This window comes from Accipiter gentilis, chromosome 33 (assembly GCF_929443795.1).
Source record: "Accipiter gentilis chromosome 33, bAccGen1.1, whole genome shotgun sequence".
Taxonomy (NCBI): Eukaryota; Metazoa; Chordata; class Aves; order Accipitriformes; family Accipitridae; genus Astur; species Astur gentilis.
This window is the reverse complement of record NC_064912.1, coordinates 18,596,639-18,618,133: the sequence shown is the minus strand read 5'-3', so window position 1 is coordinate 18,618,133 and position 21,495 is coordinate 18,596,639. Positions and strand designations below refer to the sequence as shown.

Sequence of the window (21,495 nt, the reverse complement as noted above, 5' to 3'; positions counted from 1 at the left end):
GGAATCCTGGCACCACCACCACCCGGCTGCGAGTCCAAGAGCATAATCCGATGCGAACCGTGCCAGCAAGGGGGACAGCTCAGCGCCGCGGCGGGAGGGGAGGACCGGAGTAAACAGTACTGCCAGCTGTTGGGAGAAACCTCTTAAATTACCCGCTGCTGACAACGGGGGCTGGCAGCGGGTGCAGCTAAGCCGGCACCAAACAGGGTTTAACTGCAAGTGCAGCCAAGGACAAACTACGGTCACAGCACCGTTTCAGAAGTCTCCGTGTAAACCTTCTCGGCACGCTGCTAAATCCTGTCCAGCTCCGTCTGCTCTGCACCCGTCGATGGCAACGGGCAAATTTGCTGCGCTGTACTTCGCTCTGCTACTGACCTTCATAGCAGATCGCAGCAAGTTCCTGCTAAAAACCACGTTTGAGATGCAGATACGCACGGAGAGCCTCTGATTTATTAACAACCCTCTTCCTGATGGACTGAGTCTCCACAGCTGGTAACGTGGTCATGCAGATCAATTTTCCGTGCTAGCACGCATCACCCAAACAGTCCCATACCCTGCCCTTAGCAGCAGAAGCTCCTTCTCCAGCCTCCATCCGCCTTCCTTCCAGCCCAGGCAGCTCCTCACCCTGGACCCTTCCCTGCGGCAGCCCTCCCGCTCCCGACCCACTGCCAAAGCTGTCACTGCTTCTCCCTTCCCCATTTAGCATGGATCTCATCCTGACTAACTTGTTAGTCCTCTTACAGGCTTCATCATGTGCCAACAATTAAGCCTTGATGCTTGATCCTACCCATAAGCAATGCAAGCGCTTGTGATGGTAGGATTATCCGATACGTGTGTCATGTTTTCTACTAAAAATTACAGCTACATCAGGAAGACTTTAAAGGACATGAACACGTTGCTGATCATCACAAGTGTATCTACAGTAAAGCGTAAAAGGGGGGAGCTCTGCTCCGTATCGTATTCGCTTTATTGTAAGTTGATATTAGAAAGCAAGATTACAAGATCCATCAACAGAAACCTTGCGTTTAACTGCTGACTTGCAAACAGTTGTTCGTGTCTACCCCTTAAAAGCCTCAGACTCAAAATCCCTTGCAATCTTAGACAGGCTCGAGGCTGTAACCATGTGTCTGCTGAACACTGCTGAAGTTTGAGCTTTGCCACCTTTTAACACCACTTCTGAGGCTCACAAAGCCCAAACACACTGTGACACCTACAAGGAGTCAACCAAGTCCATCACACCTTGGCAGGGAAAACCTTAGGAACAACTGGTACTTAGCTGACCCGTTCAGCTAAGTATTTTTATTAACAGTATTTTTCTCCCTACCATCATCCTCCTTTTCCTGCTATCAAGTGGGCAGTGTCGATGGGATGCATTTGCTGATGCAGCATGGGCCAGGCAAAAAAGCCCGACACAAACGCATCCTCCATCTCCACCAAACATACTGGGAACCACGTACCGAACCCTCCTCCAAGCTGCAGAAATTCCCACCCTCGACATTTTTTTAGGACAGTTCTAGCACAGCAAAAGCACGGACACGAAGGAAGTCATCTCTGTGACCTGGGGGACCTAGAAGGAGAATTAAATGATCCCCCATTTTGGGGCTGTGGGAGGAGAGGGCAAGTGCGGGGCATCGGGAGCTTTAGGAACATCTATCTGTGTGGCAGCCACGGAGCATCGCACAAAACGGAGAAACTAGCGGCAACGTGGGAATCAAAGCACAGGTAACGCAGCAAAGATCTCTTGCCTGTAGCAATGCCAGTTTATCACGTACAGTGATATTTCCCAATCCTAGCATTTCTGGAGTGAAACCCATTTTATATATGGCAGCAAACCCCATGATATTTAGAGGCACCGGGGCTATCTCAGAAAGGCAGCTCCCACCCTCAAAGCGCCAACCAACACATCCTTATTGCCCGGGCTAAATGTCGGGGCTCACCTCCGCCCCGGTCCCTCCGGCCCTGGCGCACACTGATACTGCTGGGAACGAAAGGGTCACGTTGTTGACCCACCTGCTCCTGTTTTCTTCAGTTGGATCTAGTCAAATTTCAGCAGCTGCAGAGCAGCACAAAGCGCCCCATTGTTATCTCCCGCGCAGCCGGAGAGGGAGCCACGGGGTGGTGGGTTTTTTTGTTTTGTTTTGTTTTTAAGAAAAAAAAAAATTGAAATAAAATAAACTGCCAATGGTGGCTGCACTTGCCCCACACGCGTTTCAAATGTTTGTTACATGCTCCAAACTTGATGCAGCAAAATCCATAGTTTGGCATTTTCTAGAGGTCTCTGCTGGGGCAGGGGAGGAGGAGAAGCGGGAGGATGTGCCGCGGGGCAGGAAAGACAGGGAAGGGGAGGAAGCAAAAACAAAACCAAAAAGAGCTTTCGCATATCCCTTTTAGGGTTTTCAAATGTTTTTCTTCTTTAAAATTATATAAACCCTCCAATAGTTTAACTTTTCAGCTAGGAAACTCAGCTCAGCTTCAAGTGATCTCTAGAGTCAAAAACCACTTGCTGCTTGAAAGAGGAATTGCGAAAGCCGGCACCGTGTGGTCTCACCGCGTCCTTCGGCAGAGACCGTACGCGTTGGCAAGAACATCTGCCCACACGCGCTGTAGAAAAAATTACTGGTGCTTAACATGTTAAAAAAAAAAAAAAGTCATTTTGGTATGAACGGTCTCCAGAAAAGTCCAAAGCAGCCCCATTATGGCTCCCTACAGAGAGTATTATTTCTAACGGAATATAGATTATATAGCATTATATCATTAAGGTTTCCAATTTTCATCTTTCTTATTTACCATCAAATACCTGATGAAAAAACAAGCCAAGTTATCACAGCTTGTCCGTGGCTAGAGAGGAAAGTCAGTGCAACCCTCTCTCCCACCCAGCCCTGCACGCTGCACCTTCAGCCTTCCCACATCCCCAACCAGTCTTCTCTTTGCATGGATAGTCATGGAGAAAGCAATGAGACAGAGAAGGGCAGAAAGCCTTCAGAACTAAATACAGAACAGTCAGGTCCAAAGATAATGAAGTTCCTTATTTTCAATTAATCTAACTTTCTGAGAAAAAAAAATCATCTGGTTGAAATCAAAACCCATACCTAGCTATGGTAGAAATAGCTCAGAGACTTTATTTTTATTAATACCCCTTCCTAAAATACAGGATAAGTTGAAACAGCAAACCATCTCTCTTTGTACATACATATCCAGACATAAAATTTATAGAGAGCACGTTTGCATGGCACAGACAAATGCTTCTACAACGTACACGCGTTTTATAGCTTGCTCTCTGCAGCCAGCACGCAGAGGAGCTGGGGAGCGGACAGTGCAGCTGTCTCCCTATGAATATTGTGTGTCAGACTCCCCGGCAGCCAAAGCAAGGGAGATACCCAATACGGACCGACTTATACTGGAATTAGATTAACTGCTCCTGAGCCTCTCCTCCCTACCTCCCTGAAATTTAGTATGATATCATTTCAGCTATAGCGTTAAAACACCTGTTGAAAATAGTATGGGTTACGCTGATGACTACAGGATATTCTGACCAAGGACTTTAGTCTGCAGATACTCATCGCAACTACCACGTGCGGTTTAACCGATGCAAATGGACCCGCGTCCAGCAGCGAGCGATACGCTGAGTAATTAGATGTTTACCTGCCAGTGTGCTCCCACGGGCACTGGGCTGCTCTTCGCTTCTGCACCCACCGCTCATCCCTATCACCTTCCCCGTCAGGGTCTCTTCCTTCACACTGCCGTCCGTACTCACCTCCCACTTGCAGAAATGCAGATCAAATTAGAAAATGCTCAGAACTGTACTGATGTATCAGTACTTTTTTTAATAAGAACATACTGCCTTAAAGGAGAACAGTCAGGTCAAACCTAGCCCTTTTTTCCAGCTATGAAAGACAAATCTCAAAAAAAATCCCCCAAAACCAAACCAAAAAAACCCTCAACCTACCCATGAAAAATAGATGTTTCTGCTTTTTCCTCATTTTTTAAAATTTTTTTTAAAACAAAATACTCTGTAAATCTTTCCAACTTCCATCATTCATAGCAACAACTTCCCCAAAGGAAACCAAAGCTCCTAACGATCCTAAAAAGAGCTGCATTTTTTTTGAAGTGTCTTGCTAACGTGTCCTCCAGTAAGTTAAAATACTGCGCCCGCCAGCTAACTACAAATACCTTTTTTATCTCCAGCGTGAAATACTGGCCACACTAAAACCCATGGCAAAATTATCACCAGTTTCAACTGGGTTTGGCTTTCACGCAAGAGTTTCATATGTCTCAGCTACCACCTGTTGAAACATGCTGGTTTTTCCTCTCCGTTGTAGACAAGCGCCAGGGAAGCGGGCTCACCGGCCAGCCCTCAGGCAGGGGAAGAGCATCACGGTGCTGAAGATGACACTAAAAACCCAGGTGAGCAGGATCCGTCCACTGCTGTGCCCTTTCAGGCTTAAGGAGAGCAACAGCTAGATGCAAATGGCGTAGACTACAGAAGGAGGAAACCCTTGGAAAGCAAAGGATGTTCAGTGAATGGCTTTATCTCGCTGTGCAGAAGTTCACACCGTGATCGCTCGTGCTCTGCACCCCAAAAGCACTGGACCCTTCACAAGGCATCGCCAGCAGCTGTCCTTCCCCTGCAACATTGACCCCTTTTGCCTTTTTTTCCAGTCATTTTTCCTTTTCCAGAAGGACAAGAAACCTGTCAGGGGGACAGATTCACTCCCCGCGCTCTCTGGTTTTCCAAATATCAGTAAAAAGTAGAGGCACAAAAAGCACAGGTTTGTGTCAAGTTTTCAAAGTTTCCCGGGGCTCCCGATGGATAGGATTCCTGGTGATTCCTGATGGAAAGACCAGGTCTCTCTGCAGTCACATAGTCAGTCTGTAAACATGAAAACCCTGTTAGTAATGTCAGAGAGCAGTTCTGAATCTCCTCCATCAGCAGGAAGAGCACACATGCAAGACTTAACTTTGAAATAATTTAGGTCTTCAATCAGGGGGAAATTTAAGCCCAGGCATTAGCGTGGCACACACCATAGGAGCACAGCAAAGCTCTCTTTTCAACAGCTATAAAGCAGAAAGTTTCAACTTTAAGACTTGAAAATACTGCAGAGCAAGAAGAATGCTTCATTCTGAAGTCACCCCCCAAAAACCCAAGCACAACAGATGCTGACCTCAGAAGCACATCTGAACTAGGGCAGAGAAAGAAGGAGAGACGCTTAAAAAAGGAAGAAGTCGGTCCACCACAGCTCTGAGGAAAAGAAAATGAGGAAAGACAATGATTTATTGCTTCTCAGTTCGGTGGTGCCTTTCACTTACAGATCCCAGAACACAGAGAGATGTCTTGCAAGCCGCCTGCCCCACGGGGTCTCGAGTCTTTTCAGAGCTATGAAAGCCAAAGCTCAGAGGGCTGAAGGACAGAGTCCCCTTTGGCACCTTGTCCTGGAAAAGAGTAGATAACCCCAGTCCTCCACTCCCACCCTCAGGACACGCTGCTGCCACGAACACCAACATGCCCAAGATCTGAACGAGCTTCCCGCAGTTAAACTCTGCCATATCCATTTTCCCAAACCACCACCTCTATTAAATGTTTCAGATTTCTCATCTGCCAAAGAGATAAGAGATTGGTGATACTTCACACTTCTGCAGCCAACGGAATAGTTCTTGATGTTGTTAGAAGATTTGGAAAAATGTTATCAATAACTTTTGTTCTTAAAGTATAAACCACACAGAAAAAAAAATTTAGCATAAAAACTTTTAAAAGCTTCCAAGTGCTCTCCAGGGTAGTCATTAGAAACTACTTAGGTAACAGGAGGGTGATAACAGTGAGTTAATGCAGCGTTAAATTAGCCCTCCTTCCATGCAGAACTTTAAGTGACAGAGGAATCAGTTGGGAGGATTTTTATTTTATTTTTTAAATAATGAAGTTAATGGATTTCCTGTTTTTAGCTCTGTGGGCGGCTGTCATTTTGAGGGATCCGTATATACTGTATTTAATTACTCTGTCTTAAAGTAACGAAAATAATTTCATCTGTGTTCGTAAGAACTCAGGGGTGCCAGCACCTCTCAAGCATGGCCATCAAGGCACGGAGAACACGCAAGCATTGCTGCTTGTCAGTGAGGGGTCTGTTGTCTCTGGAGATGTGTAACCACAGCAGCTTCTGCTTACTCACTGGACTTCTCAACATCTCAAGCCATCCCTCAAAATCTTCGCATGGCCAGCAGCCACAAGAACCTGTGCCACAACTCTTGGCGAGCTGAGGGCAACGAGCAGCAGGAGTGGTTCACAGCCAGGGGGTAACAGCGGTTTCCCAGTGTTCCCCACCATCCTCCTGCAGGCACGGCTGAGGTTGGTGCTGGGCCCCAGGGTGACCCACCAGCAGGTTTAACAGCTCCTCTGGACTCACCTCCCACAGTGGGGAATCCACCCCATTTCCCCCTAAAGGAATACTAGGAGCAGGGTCAATGATGGCCATCAGTAAATTTAGACAAAGATCAGCAGGATTTAGGCTGGCCACAAAGATGGGGGGAGAAAAAAAGCTGGGCATCCTGCAACAGTCCACAAACCGCGTGCGACGCAGAGAACTTCGTAAATGAAATGGGAAGCGACAGAACGGACTGACTGTGAAATGAGATGTCGAACAGAGCCGGGAACAGACGCAGAATGAAAGGAGCGGCCAAGGACAAGCGATGCCACCATGACCAGGCGATACGATCCATTTAGCATTGGTGCTACACGTTGTATTAGGGCACACAGCAGCGTGTTCCCACTCAATCAATTCTCAGCGGAAGAAAAGAAAGCAGCTTTAAAGGCTTGAAACAAAAAAGCCTGAAGGCAGAGAACAATCCCTGGCTGATGGGAGTTGTCGGAGGGAAGCTTTCCCTGTGAAACCGATAACCTGCCTACTGCGGAGCTCTGTTTTCCTTTGAAGCAGCTGGCTCTGGTACTACTGGAAGCAAGTCTTGATGGATCACTGGTTTGAATCCAGTATCACGATTCCTCCGTTCCCCGGTGCGGAGGTTCAGGTATACGCTGCACATACCAGCAGAGACCATCTACTGCCAGGTTCCCATGGCACTAGGAAAACAAAAGGGAAAATATGTATCATCACCAAGGAACTCCGGTTCCTGGAACAAATAATTATAACCTGGAAGGGATTTTCTTTCCAATTATCCTCTCTGTGCCGATTGCTTTGAAGTCCATGATATAACTAAAAGCCAGTTACAGTTTTCTGGAGAGTTTTCTTTCTGGAAATCCATGCTGATCAGATGAAAAGAATACACGATGGCACAGCCAAGTGCACAGAGTCAGGAGGTTTTGGCTTAAAAGAAAATAAGCAAAACCAGAACATACCCAAAAGACAAGAAGGGCAGAGACTGGCCCTCACCTACCAAACCAGAACAGTCAAGGTTTGTTCAGGAATCAGTAGTTATTATACACGTTCCTGCTATGTGACTGGAACAGCCTGAAATCCACTTCACGTAAAAACATCCCATTTGCTCAGCCCGGAGCTGGTCTGTACAGAGCTCTGCAAACACACCGCTCTTCTCTGCAGGGAGGTCTACACAGAAATCCTGCACCGGTGTTTGCAGCACCTTCCCTCCACGAAGCTAATGGCGATTGAGCAACTGAAAACTCTCAGAGCCCCTTTATTGCAATGAATGGCCAAGCAAAGCTTCAGGAAGGTGAAGTGGTGGCTCTGAAAGCCTTAGAGAGACGAACCTCAGCTCCCAGCCCTCTTTCACAGGGAAATATATGTTTCCCTCCCAGCATTGATCAAGACCTGGTACGGGACGGATTGGGTCAGAAGTTCAAGACTACCCCAACACGACTGAGATACACCAGAAGACCATTGCTGTTGCATGCAACGCACGCTCCCTATCCCAGCTTGTCTCTCCCAGCAGCCCCCCCCCTCGCCAGCACCCCCCACTACTCTGGGGATGGCCCTCTGCACGGCTTTGGTGGCCGCTGCGGTCCATGTGGTCACCGGACATAAACTGCACCAAGAGAAGAGGCAGGGAGAAAACCAGTGGAAACGAGCACAAATGTTAATTTAGGAAATTGAAGGTCATGCTGGGATCAGCCTGGGGGGATCAGGTGGGGACTCTGACACTGCCTTGGGGCTAAAACTCCAGGGAAGGTCATCTTGCAGCTTGGTCCTGCTACAGGTGGACTCGTTCAGAGATGGAACAGGAGCCTCCCAGCATCTGGGAGAAGTGGCACCTTATTCCCACCTGCAAAGCACTCTGAACCTCGGGAGGACACCGCAATGAAGGACATGAGGGTCCTCTGACTGAGAGAAAGACACCAAGGGCTTTGGAAAACAGAGCTGAGCTTGAAATACCACAAAATCCCTTTGGTGCTTGCCTCTTCCAGGTTACATTCCTTCTTACTGTGCTTTTCCTCCTTACCCTCCACCAAGAAAGCCAGCAATTTCCACCTTCTCAAGCAACCTGTTGGACACATTTTATCTGTTCTTTATGGACAGGACCCCTGCAGTACTGTGCCATGTGCCTGCAGAGTTAAATTGCTAAAAACAGGTGTCTGTTGGGTGTTAAATCTATCTTCAGGCTGCTTTGGCAGCTTAAGAAACCATTAGCAGCTGTTAACATGGTTAGCATGGCAACGTTGAGCCTAACAGCTCAACCAGCCTGCTTTCTTCACCATTTCAAAACTATCATTCCCCACTTGTACACTTGAAGCAAGAACAAATTAAAACCAATACCATGAAGGCACCTGGCAAGCTATTTTGCTAGCAGACAGAAAGCGAGTCTTGAAATAAAAAGCATATTAGACAATTTTTTCCTGCCATATCATGTGAGATTCCCATTGCCCTAGAGAGGTCACATTTTAGCCTCATGCGAGCACGTGTTTTACCATCAACATTTGCAGATGATAAATACTCACCGAGGGACGACTCCTTCACTGGGCTTCCCCATCAGTTTGAAGCGGACCTCTCATTTAAAATTTTCTCTGCCTCCCTAATTTTGCCTGAACATAGCACCTTTAAAGTACAGCTTGTATACTGAGTAGGGAAAAAAAAGCTGCATAGTTCATTAACCTCAAGGTAGACATACCCATCCAACACCCCAACAGGCGCAGGATCACAGGAGCGATAACAGAAGTGTAATCTCAAAGGTGATATGTGAGAAGACCACGAGCAGGTTATGGCCACCTTTTAGGTTGAACATGAAAGGTCATCCTGGTGCAGGAGAGGAAATACAGGTCCTGGCACTAAAAAGGAGTGCCAGAGGAAGAGAGCACAACCTTGCGTATTAGCCAGCAGACGTGGCACATCGGTTTCCGACGGGCTGTTCTTACCGGCGTACGGGCTGGAGATGCCAGCCACGGTCCTGGTCCCACCATTCAGCACGACAAACTCTCATCCACACGCAGTTACACGCAACCCATCGTCAGGTGCCTACAGAACGCGCACTCCACGCGCCCGGGAGGCATCATCAGCCCCGCGAAGCAGGTACGGAGCGGGAGCCTGGGGAGAGCCAGTGTTCGCACAGCCCAGGGCCCGCCGGCCACGCTCACCCAAGGAAACAGCAGCAGCGCTCGAGCCAACAGCCGTCCGGAGGGAGAGAACCATTTCCTTTGGCGGCAGCGAACTCCAAAAACTACTTTAACCCACACGTGGAGCTTTCAGTTACGTTCCTGCACCATCTTTTACACTCAAAACCTTAAAAAAAAACCCAAACAAACATAAAAAGCAGGATACTGTTTCTACAAGACAGCATGAGAAAACCACTACAGTACCTATAATATGAATTTTCTGATTCTAAAAGGCGATTTGCTCTGTCCGGAGTGAAGGCTATTTTTTGGGATTACAATTAAAGAAGAAAATTGATATTGCCGTGTCCTTTAGGACATCTCCGTCCCAGTAGAAGTAAACAAGACTCTCCATTCAGCTACACCGCTCTGAACTAACTCAACTAACTTTAACGAAGCTTCAGTGATGTAAATTTGCTGTAATTCAGGAATGGTTTAATCCAGGCATTTTTCAGCATGATGAGCTCAGAAGTGGCCAAAATGACTAACGGGACCTCAACACCCACAGCTTTAACCTCCAAGAACAAAGGAAGAAAGAGGGAGCAGGGGGAAGGAAGACCAAATGCGGACCTCAGGAAATCAAAAAGCTGCTTTCAAAACCCATCTGATTTTAAAAAGATCTGATGGATATGTAGGAGGAAGAAGCAGGTTTTTGGCAATTACGGGACAAATGCCAAAAAGTCAACTGCATTAGGAAGTCTTTCTCTCCCTCCACAGTACAAAGAGATGAACAAACACACAAACAAGCAGAAATGCTGATGGTCAGAGACCTGAACTATGCACCAAGTCTTCCAAGTCCTGAAATCTCCCTGTTGATACAAAGAAAGAGATTAACTAGATCAGCGATCATTTAATTCAGTGCCTGAACAACTAAACTAACACATAATGCATTGAACATTATAAACAATAAAAGAAATCAGAAATACTTCAACATAATTCTTTTCAGCAACAGCAAACAGATCTGTAAGGAACCGTTCAAATGATCAGTCTGCAGGAAACATTAAACCTTCAACACGACCGTCCTACCCTGGCAAATCTGCTGGCACATATCGAGGCGAAATTACCAAAGCAGCAGTAACAAAACCCACCCATTGTAGAAGCTGGTGTTCTTCCCATCATTACTCATTTTGAAAAAAAGCCAAAAGTGTCCTTTGGACACCTTTAAAGCCAATCCGTTAATGGGTTTCAGAGACAGAGGGGGAAGGAGGATGCAGCCAGCACCGCCTGCAGCCAGCCCAGGACGCAGAGCTGCGCTCAGCCACTTTGAACCAAAAGCAGCCATTTCCAGCTTAAGCAGAGAAGAGCTAATTAAAATGCTGCAGGCCTGATGTCAAGATTTCGGATGATGACCTCTTCACCCCATTCCCCAGAAACAGTTACAATTATTAAGTGGCATGTCAAAACCATAAAATTTTATCTATTTTTTTTTTGCCATAAGGCAGCCCCAAACATTGCCCTAATTTTGCCTTTTCTCTTCCTTCTACCACAGAAATTCCCCACCATGATCAAATTACTTGTCAGTCTTCACCAGGATACACTGGGAGGAGAGAGAAATAATTGCAAGAGTCTTAAGATCTCAGGTCATTTCTTTAAGCTCTTTTCTCAGCCTGTCCTAATATTTTACTCCCTCTGTGAAACGCAGATGCACAGCAGTCATCCAGAGCAGCTTCCACCCGTGTCAAACACAAGTATACAGAAGCTCGGCTTATGACCTACAAAATAACAGGAGTAAATGCCCAATTATAATATGCATCTAAAAAACAAATTTAGACTTTATCTGATAAAAAAAAGGTAAATATAAATCAGGTTTATGTTGAGAAACAGCCAGATGTGGCATTCATTAAGTGTTGCTCTTATTAACATGCCATTCACTCTGTTTCCTCGCCACATGTATAGATATTACTTGTTAAACTTGAAAATCTCAGACACTGGCAAGAGAGCTGGAGACAGACACCCCTATTAAGCTGAACCAGCAGCTGTGAGAATTACTGTGGATTCCATTTTTAGGAATAAGCAAGTTTCAGAGTGGTAACAAAACAAAAAGATAAAGCAACACAAAGCAGGGTTATTTATTTTGACAGCTGTGGTTTAGTTGTTTTAACTGTTCATGATGGTTTTAAAAGAAACTCTGAAATCCACTTTGTAAAAATAAGGAAGCCCCAGTAAGAGCAACAGGGCGTGAGTCTGGAGAGGAGACACGGCCGAACCGTGCCGGGGTTGGGGTTGGGGCTGCGGGAAAAAGCTGGGACACCAGCGAAGGGCTCCGGTGCCCCCCCGGGCTGCCTGGAGGGGTTACGGATGCTCCCGGGAGCCGTGCATCCCCCGATGCACAGCGCCCGGTGGGTGCAGGGTCCCTGCCACCTCCCCAAGCACAAGCAGGCAGATGTGACCCTAAGACCCGCTGCCCGACCCCAAAGTCCCCCCAGTTTTGCCACAGTAGGTGTTAGTGCCGGTAACAGCGGCAACGGGGCATCCTGCTCCCGGCTGGCTCCTGTTGCTCAAACCCCTACAGGTGTCACCCGCCCGCCCGAGCGAAGCATCCATAGCAATGACCCAGGTTTGCTTTATCGGTTTAAAATACATACGAACGTGCTTCCCTTCAGCGGAAATTAGCCCTAGCAACACAGAGTATTTAGCATTAATATATCCCAAATATTTAACTCCCCTTTGCCTGAAGGGCATGATAAATTACCATTTCTAGGTCCTTTGTTTCCTGTGCCTGAAAACGGGTCTTACCTCGATGCACCTTGAAAAGGTCTTGCCAAAAGCCCAGCGAGGGCGATGGGGGTCTGCAGGGAGGTTGTGCCCGTCGGGGGGCTGCGGCGGCCCCCGGCCATCGGCCCTCGACTCCCCCGGCCGCTGCTTCTGCAGAAGGGACATTGGGATGGACGGGGACCGTGCGCGGCAGGACAGGCTCCAACACAAAGATGCGGCCACAAAGGAAAAATATGAGGGAAGAGGAGAAGAAAAACTTCCAAAACAAACCCAAAATTTATCACTACGGAAGTAACAAGGAAACTTCCAATGTTGAGGGTTTTTTCTGCATAAGCATGAATTCCTCAGTAACCTTTTTTTTCCCTTGAAAACTTTGAAACTAGAGGAAAACAGACCACTTTATATGTGTTTTCACACACACTTTCTCATTAGGGGGACCTGCACCTTAGCTCTGATATCAACATCCATCAGCAGAAGTTCTGCAGATACCCTAGGACTTCATTAAATAAAAATTAAGAACCACCAGATCAGGTATGTTGTTAATGATACAGCCACGGTTAACTGGCATTAACTGCACATCGTCTATTAGACTGATCACTGTTAATACTGCCTGAAGGAAAACAAGGTTCTCAATTCCTGGAAGTTGTGAGCCACCCTATTTTTTGGAAAACACTACACATTTGTTTTATGGTTGGGAATGCCAGCTGGGATAAATTACTTTTACTGTGCCTAATCTTCCCCAACGCTTGGAAAACAATGTATATTTTTTCTTTGTTTTCTGGCTATTTTGCAGAGTTGTTGCCTACTAACGAATAGTCAATACCCTTACGTGCTAACAAAATGTAAAAGTAAAAATATTCCTCCTAAAACATTTCCTGAAACTCCCTGAAGAGCCATGCTCAGCTTCCAAGAAGGCAGAATTCAACACCAAACCTGGCAAAATGGCAACTTAGATGTTATCGTTATGCTCGTAAAAAACACCCCAAAACTACTATTTAGACCTTCGGCAAAGGTGGGGCCCCGAGTCTTGAACACAGACCTGCTGCTCAGGTATAAACATGAGCAACACATGCTTGGCATCTATTAGGATTTATAGTGACCACAGTAGATTAAACGGCATTGCAACGGTGCTCCTTAACTCCTCCTGAATCATTGCACGCACGATGTTACATGCCTTGCGTTTCCTTTTTTGACACTATTTTGTTAAATCCAGCTAAACAGAATTATTCAGGTAAGAAACAATTTGTAACCAGTGATAGTAAAGCAGAGTACAATGATTAAAAAAGTAATAACTGCCTGCCTGGGTAAATAGGAGGGTTACTTTACCGAGGTACTCGGGAAAGGCAAGCCAAAGGGCTCGGAGACACCATCCAATTGCGAAGGTTGAAGAGCCGCTGTTCAACGGCCTTTGGTAATTCACCTAAACAAGGAGTTTTCCCCCGGTAACTCAGCCCATCCTTGCTCTATCCCCTGGCAGCCCAGGGACACCACTCAACGCAGGACGGCTCAGCCCCCGGCACGCAGACCCAGCACCGAGGTGCTCCCACGGTGGCACTGGTCACCTAATCCTGGGACAAATCCTTCCCCTGACAGAGTTATCAGGGAGTTTGGGCGACAGCCCTGCGCCCGGCTCCCTCCCGAGCCCAGGTCCTGGGGTGGGAGGGCTGAGCATCGTTCACCCCACCAAGCACCGGAGCCTGCAGGGCAGCCCAGGCTGTGCCCCGCAAGCAGAGGAGGGTGGCGGGCACACCCGAGCCCTAAAACCGGCAAGTTCGGTGCCTGAAGACGGTTCTGGGCTAATGCTTCATTCTCCCCTTTTGCTGGCACTCTGCAGGCATCACCACAGAAACCGCTGCTCTGCCAACCTGTCCTCACCTGTCCCCTCCGACGCAGTTTCCAAGCCAAAATTCATCTGGGACAGAAGCAAATGTTCTTGAGAGACCTGAGCTGTCACGCTCAACTGTCAAGAGAATAATTTGATGGGAGAAGTATCAAGGGAGCGATCAAGAAAATCTTGGAAAGGAAATTAAAACAGATATATGTTCCCAAAATTACAACATCCACTTCAAACTCGTGCTAGCTGAAATCTATATTTACCCAAGGCAAAGTAACTACATAATTGCACTCTGCAGAAATGACTATGCAAGACGAAACACGTGCCGCACACTCTGTGGGAAGTCTCCAGTCTTCCACAGTCTCCTTCAGGCTGTGCCACTGCCTCAGTTTACCACCTCTCCCGCATCCTTTGGGCTAGGAGGCTTTGCACGGTAATTCGGGCACCACCGCACCAGGCACCAAAGCGACACAGACCTGCTCCCGAGGCACCGGCGGTGGCACCGGCAGTCCCGGCAGGTTTCGAACTGCGGGGCTCTTCATTTCTTATTTTCTGCCCCATCCATCAAACCAATTTTCCTTGACAGGGAATTAAGTGCACTAACTGCTTCTGTCGCAGGGTATTGCAGCCCCTCCAGCTGCAGGGTCTGGACAACTGTTGCAGCATCTATAGGGCCAGAGAGAGCGATGGAGGAATCCCGAAGCTCCTGACACAGCAACATTATGAAGCAACAGCTAATATTTTAAGCCTTGCAATTCTATTTTTATTCACGTCTACATGACATGAAAACACAGCAATAAAGACAACCCTAAATCCAGTCCTGTCTTTCCTCTCCTCTAGCCGGGAGATCATAAAAAACCCAAAACAAAACAAAATACCAACAAAAACAAACAAGAAACCCCACCACTACACTCACAGGATGCAATCTTTAATTTTAAATTGTCCAACACTTCAGCCGGCAACGCTTTTTTTTCCCCAGCAATGCATTTTTAAAACCGTTAGCCCTTTCCCTACTTCCTAAGAGCTCTTAACAAACATTGACTACTTATCGCTTCTGCTACAAAATTGAAACCAATTGCAAATTAATTCTTGGAGATGTTTAGAGCAAGAATTTTGCTCTGTTTGTGACCACAGATATTCAGCACAGACTCCTAAGGGTGTAGCGCAGGACGAAGGCTGCTCACCCAAACTTTGTGGAGAAGAGAAGCCCGGATGACTACGGCCTGGCCGCCACTTGCGGGCTGGCTGAGTTTGCACAGCCCACCACGTCGGTGTGAAAACCCAGCAGTGCCCAGCAAAGTGGTCTGCAGAGCCAGTTTATCAGCAAAGATGTCCTGAATGCTCACGCAACCTCTGGTCGCAGTCCTGATTCAGGTCACCCCAACAAAATAACTCTCTTGCCCCTCTGACAGATCCTGCATCAACAGCTTTCTGAAGACAGACACGGGCAAACATCTACCTACAGCAACTCCAAACGCTGCCCTTCTCCAGCCCAGCTGCAAACGCCGTGAAGCCTTCCTGGTAAAGAAAGGAAGGGAGAAAAAAAGAAGCATGTTTTCCCACAAATATTACCATTCCCCGAGTTCTGCTGAGAAGCTGCCAGTTGGAAGGATTCAGCGGTTTAATGATAACATAACACAGCGTACGGCAAGATTTTCCTTTGCCCCTCGCCGCCCCATGGCCACAAAGCAGCCAGCCACGGTTAGGCTGCCGGCAACCTGGGTGGTGGGTTTCCCATGCGTGTGACATCAAATTCACTTGCAAGGATATTCTGTAGCATATAATTAGAATTTTTGCTTCTAATTTGAAGAAGCAGCTTTTTATATTTTTATATAAACCACTGAAATCAACCACATTAAAAAAAAAAAAAAATCACACAGGATAGTGACAACTGATATTAAACAGCTATTCACATATGTCCCAATACCACAAGACTCGTACACCCGCTCGGCTCTCCCCGCTGTAAGAAATCCAAATGACTTCAGTGCATAAAATGAACCATATGAATTAATCACTGGCTTTTCTGTCCTCACTCTACAGCGTTATTAATTCAGGCTGAAAACGCATGTGCCCCAGAACAAAGAGTGATCCAGCAAGGGAGCGTGTAGTTCACTAAGCATTCAGCAACGTAAAGCCAACCTGGAAATGCAAAATAGCAAGTACTGCTTGGGGAGTTTCCATACAAATGGTTATCAATACCCCAAAGCAGGGGAAAATATCCTGCAACCGCTTTAATGCTGAAATTGCAAGTGAATGGAAACACCTCTAAAATAGTCACTCAAAGAATGCATTCTTTTTACCAATAGAAATAACCATCCAGTCTTTGATGCGAACCTTCAATCATTAATGGGAAACTTGTCAGTAAAGCTGGGGGCTGAAATTCAGTAACTGGAAACATGTGTGAAGGTAGCCCGAACACCAGCACTGCTTACTCCAGTGATTTATCATACACCTGAGGCTACAGTACGCTCACACCAATAAAGCCCTAGATGGAAGGGAGAAAAAATGTTTTATTTTAAAATAATTTGAAACATGGTAAAGGAACCCAAAGCAATTCTAAAATACCTGCGTTATTTGTTAAAATAATTACTCTATAAACCAGCCAATTTTTAAATATTACCGTGTGCAGTAACTTTCATACAAAAAATTACTCTTCTCTCTAATAAATGCAGTGTTGCTCAGCTGGTCTCGAAAGCTACTTAAAAGAGATCAATAGCTTTTTAGCACGACACAATGTCCCACTCTAAATGACTACATGGAAAGATATGTACAGATATCAAAGAGAAAACATTTTTTGAAGTATCTAGCAATGTGGAAATAAAGAGAACTGAGCATAGCAAGCCTCTGGACCAAAAGGAGTGAAAAAGTGCTTTGTTTCAAAAGAAGAGCCCAGATCCTCTTCCAAACCGATGTATCTGCAAAGAGGGGAGTTTTTAGCAATTATCTGGAATTTCTGGAGATACTTGTTGGTCTACAGAGTTATTTCCATGGCAAACCTGTATGGATACCTACAGCTCCCTCCAGCCCAGCTGCACCAGTTCAAGGCAGCAGGTATCGGCAGTCCAGCAGCAGGAGTTATTTTCTGGCAATCACATGAACCTTCCAGTTCACAGCAGTTTTATACCCGATGCTTGTATAAACATGGACTATTTTGCCTTCCGTGTGTGCATGGCCAGGGACACAACTGCAAAACCGACTACTTACTTTCACATACAACCCGAGCAGGAAAAAAAGCTGCGGCAACCCAGGATTTAGAAGTGAAATAAAACACTCGAGAAAGATATTCATGTACAGGATAATTTTCCAAAGAGAAAGTGCTGACCCTTAAAGAGTGGCATGTGTCAGGAGTTTTTTAATTTAATTTTACTTTAAATTCACAAAGGAGAAGTTCAAAATGCTGTTCGTAACCATAAGTTAGAGTTAAAAGGTATTCAATAAAAATGTACACCGACTTCTTCTGGACATAAATCCAAAAGGTAAGATTGTGCAACATCAGTACTTCATATTTAATAATAACAAACAGATGGGAAAATATTATAATAAATTATTCTAACTGTCTAAGCTGTGTGCCAGAAAGTCTTGGCCAAACTCCCCTGCTTAACTATCTATATACCATTTTCACTGCACAGATCTCGGAGCTCTCCATATTCCTGTAGATTGAAATATACACAGCAAGAGACTTTCTTTTAAAATAAATAAATAAAATCACCATCTGAGCGACACCGTAGAGCTGACACAACACTGCAAAACATGAGCAAGGATTTTATACGACGAGCTGTGCTGTATCACGACACTGATCACGAGACCCAGGAGCCCATGAGAAACCCCCAAGGACGTGGATTTATCTTTGCTCTGAGGTCTGGTTCACTCTTGTATCTGGGGGTAAGTTTTAAAGCCCAAATGACGCTTCAGATTGAACCTCACCCACTCCGCAGCAAGGACACAGGCGAGACAGCTCTTAGCACTGAAAGCCTTCCAACTCCCTTCCCAAGGGCTCGACAACCAACACAGCTGTAAATCCTGGAGCCTTTTAGGACAAAGATCTCTGTGCCGTGCCCGCAGATCCGCACGAGTGTGGAAATCGGCGTGGAGCGATTCTGCTCGGTGCCAGCGCCTGCCCCGAGCGATGTCGGGGCCCCGTGGCCGCTCCTGGCCCCGGTTCAGTTGCCAGCATTTAGGGGTGCTCAGCACCAGTATCACCTGGGCATTTCCCAGATGGGCCCAGGGCACCAGGTTAACCTCCTGCTGAAGCCTCGGGATGAAGGCACACACATTTCCATGTAAACATCAATTCCTATTGCTGGATTTTCCTGAAGCTCAAATTTAAAGTGTTGAATCTAAAGCACTTAATCTTGACTTTGAAGCGTTCTCCTCCTTCTCTCCCTGGCCACGAGCTATCAGGCACGTCTGTTTTAAAAGCTGAATAACTCAGAAGAGGTCATATTCAGAAGTAAATCACGTAAATGAGGACATAATACATTTATCGGTTAAATACAGAGGACGAAGAGTAGCATTTCAAAGCTTAACAAAGGGCAGAATAGATGGAAAGAGCTACAGCCCTGTGTTACCCCCTTAGATACCTCCCTGGCATCAAATTCCCCCTTGCTGCCCTTCCCCATCCTTCTGGTAATTTTTCAGTGTCTGCAAGCAGAGCGGAGCAGCCCAGCATGCCGGCTCTGTGCCATGCTTCCTTCCAAGCGAGATATCCAGCACAGCTGGGCAGATCCAACTGCACTGACGTTATTCCAGATTTACACCTGGAATTTGGCCCTCGTGTTTACCCAACTGCTTTAAAAAAAAAAATAAAAAAAATCCCAGCAGCATTTGCCCTCGTGACAATTGGCGATAACAAATGGGTGTCCCGCAGCTACAGCAGCCCGTCACTCCCATCGCTGACAGCCTTCCTCCTGCAGCTGCGAGGCCGAGCAGAGACATCACACGGGGGAACTGAGCTCTGCCATGCACTCCGGCTCTGTATTCGAAAATAACAACATTACCTCAGCAATCCGAAACAAGGGACAAGAACGATTTCCCCATCGGTGTCTACCCCTCATCCTTCACCTTTCCCATTGCTCCTTTCCCCAGAGGAGCCTTCCTGACGTCTCCTCCCCACCCTGCACCCAGATTGCTCATTGCTTACTTATTGCATAGCTTGTTTATCCCCCCCTCACTCTTTTTTCTGGGGGGGATCACCTTTGCTCTCTCCTTTCACCCCTCCCACACAAAAGTACCACCCTATTTTTGGAGAACTGCAGGATGACTTTTCCCCTCAGCACCACCGCTCAGCTCCCAGGCAGACCTCCACCGCGTGCAAGCGCGGTCGTCCTGCGCTAGCCCCAACACCTCCTTTGCGGAGGCAAAAAAAGTCCATCTGTGCAGAAGGCAGGCGGCTGGGTGGTGACAGCCGACCAGGCTGGAGCTGCAGGACTTATTCCTGCCCTTTGCCGTTTCCCACTCATCCCTGGAAGCCGTCCCTGCATGGGCTTCGGCAGGCAGGTCGGAGCCCAGCCTGCCCACGCAGCGAGGCGGCCAGCCCCGAGCCAGCTCCAGGGAGGTTGAGCAATCCTTCTTGAGAGGCTCAAGCTGCACGGCTAAAACCACAGCCTGCCGCTCGGGATTCCTTATCCTTCCTACTCACAGAAGCAAAGGGCTCCATCCCGCAGGTCTTCCAGCCGAGCTCGAGGTTAGTTGCTGAATCGGACACGACCCAACGTGGCTCAGGCAAGCGCGAAACAAAACAGAAAATTGCCCCGTATCTCCTCGCTGGTGAATGTTCATAATAAATGGCAAATCAAGAAGTAACCTCGTAAACCTCCGCACCTCAGCTATCTGTTCCACTAAACCCTGAGCTGTTTAGTCCGGCTTTAATGGTGGTTTAATCACCTAATTGCCTGAAAGCATAGGATAGAAATCAAAATCCCACTACTAAAACACTGTTGTTTTAGGCACTGTGCCTTAACCGAGTAGCAACCTCTCACTCTTATATAGTGGCTTTACATAAAGGTCTGGAAGCACCTTAGGGAAAGTCTTATCCCCACCTGATGTCAAGGGGAACAGGTTGTGGAAGATGCGGTTAATACGCACGAGACTCATCTCCCACCCACCGACAACACAGCCTGCTCCCTCCCCGCAACAGCTACGTACCCTTGGGAATGGAGCACCTCCTTCAGGCGCTGAGCCTTCTGCTGAGCGAGGAGAGGAGCCGCTTTTGCTCTTTCCGAGACGATAAAGCACAGCATCACACGCCTTCCTCTTCCCCTCCCGTCTGGCACACCTGCGGCTCGTGGGCCAGCACCCTCTCCGGCTTGGCTACCTGCAGCTTTCCTGCCATTCAAGGGTCTTCCTAGAGGGATTATGACTTGGACAGATAATTTTGGCATGCATGTAGGCACCCCCCTTCCCCCCCCAGTACAAAAGAATATGAAAATACAAGACAGTTGTAATAAAAGCGCCAACTGTTCTGAATCAAGGCACGAGAGCCAAGGTACAGCAGAGATTTCAGCACTGGCAATTGCAGGGTGGAATTTACTTTCAAATCCTGACACTTATCTCTTTTGACTAACATAAAATATGTACCTTGGCTCACGCTCACTTCCTATATACGACTGGGAAGAGGATGGCTTAACACTGCGGTTTCACCCGGTTTAGAAACGGAAAAGAAACCCATGAGAAAAATTATTTCGCTAGACTAAAAATAAATAAATGAATCAAATTTTTTAAGAGTTTAAGGGAACATGGTGGATCCAATGAGGAGGTGGTCAGAAGTATTTGGCTAGGTAGCATTCTCCTTAAATCAAAAATGATAACCTAAAACTGTAATGCTCAAGTGCTAGTATAGTATTTAAGAAAATAAGGGCATCCCGCTCAGCAGCGTGCTGAAGCACCCAGGCCTCAGTAGGAAGCAGATGCATCAGCTTTGACTTCTGTGCAATGATTCCACAAATCACATAAAAACACACAAGATATTTCAGGTCCCAGGTGCCCCAGTAAATTCCTTACAGTCAAACAAGATGCTTTGGGGACAGAAAGAAAACCGGCAGCTCCAAGGCCCAAGCTCCCTGGTGTGGTCGGTATCTGAGACATTGCTCAACCCAATTCAATATCACAGCGCACACTTTTCTCTGCACGCCCTCTCTTTTGTTTCAAGTTTTGCACATTTGCTCTTGTAATGATTTTACCCGAAATCTGAAGTTCAGATGTGTTCAAGAACACAGTCAAATCCCATTAAGTTTACAAAGATACAGGTTTTAAATGATACCAAGTCGTTAATAATTTTCTTCACACAAATCAGTCCATTTGCTCAAAATTAAATCTGGGGAGAGGCAAGAAATGCAGTATTTCTGGTTGCTACTAAGCCTACAGATTTGATCTTAATTCGGCTTTGAGGTGCTGCACTGTTCCC

General features: G+C 46.8%; 1 protein-coding gene across 4 annotated transcripts in view; it reads right to left on the bottom strand.

The window, feature by feature from the left end:
- The window catches only part of LMF1 (lipase maturation factor 1), a 204,697-nt gene that overhangs the window by 146,653 nt on the left and 36,549 nt on the right, over window positions 1-21,495 (bottom strand). Inside the window, exon 1 of one of the 4 annotated variants that reach the window (XM_049791576.1) lies at window positions 3,643-3,751. The exons of the other annotated variants lie outside the window; for them this stretch is intronic. Within the exon in view, the coding sequence (XP_049647533.1) occupies window positions 3,643-3,700 (58 nt within the window). The 5' untranslated portion in view covers window positions 3,701-3,751. Of the gene's footprint in view, window positions 1-3,642; window positions 3,752-21,495 lie in introns of those variants that run through there. 4 annotated transcript variants of the gene reach the window in all.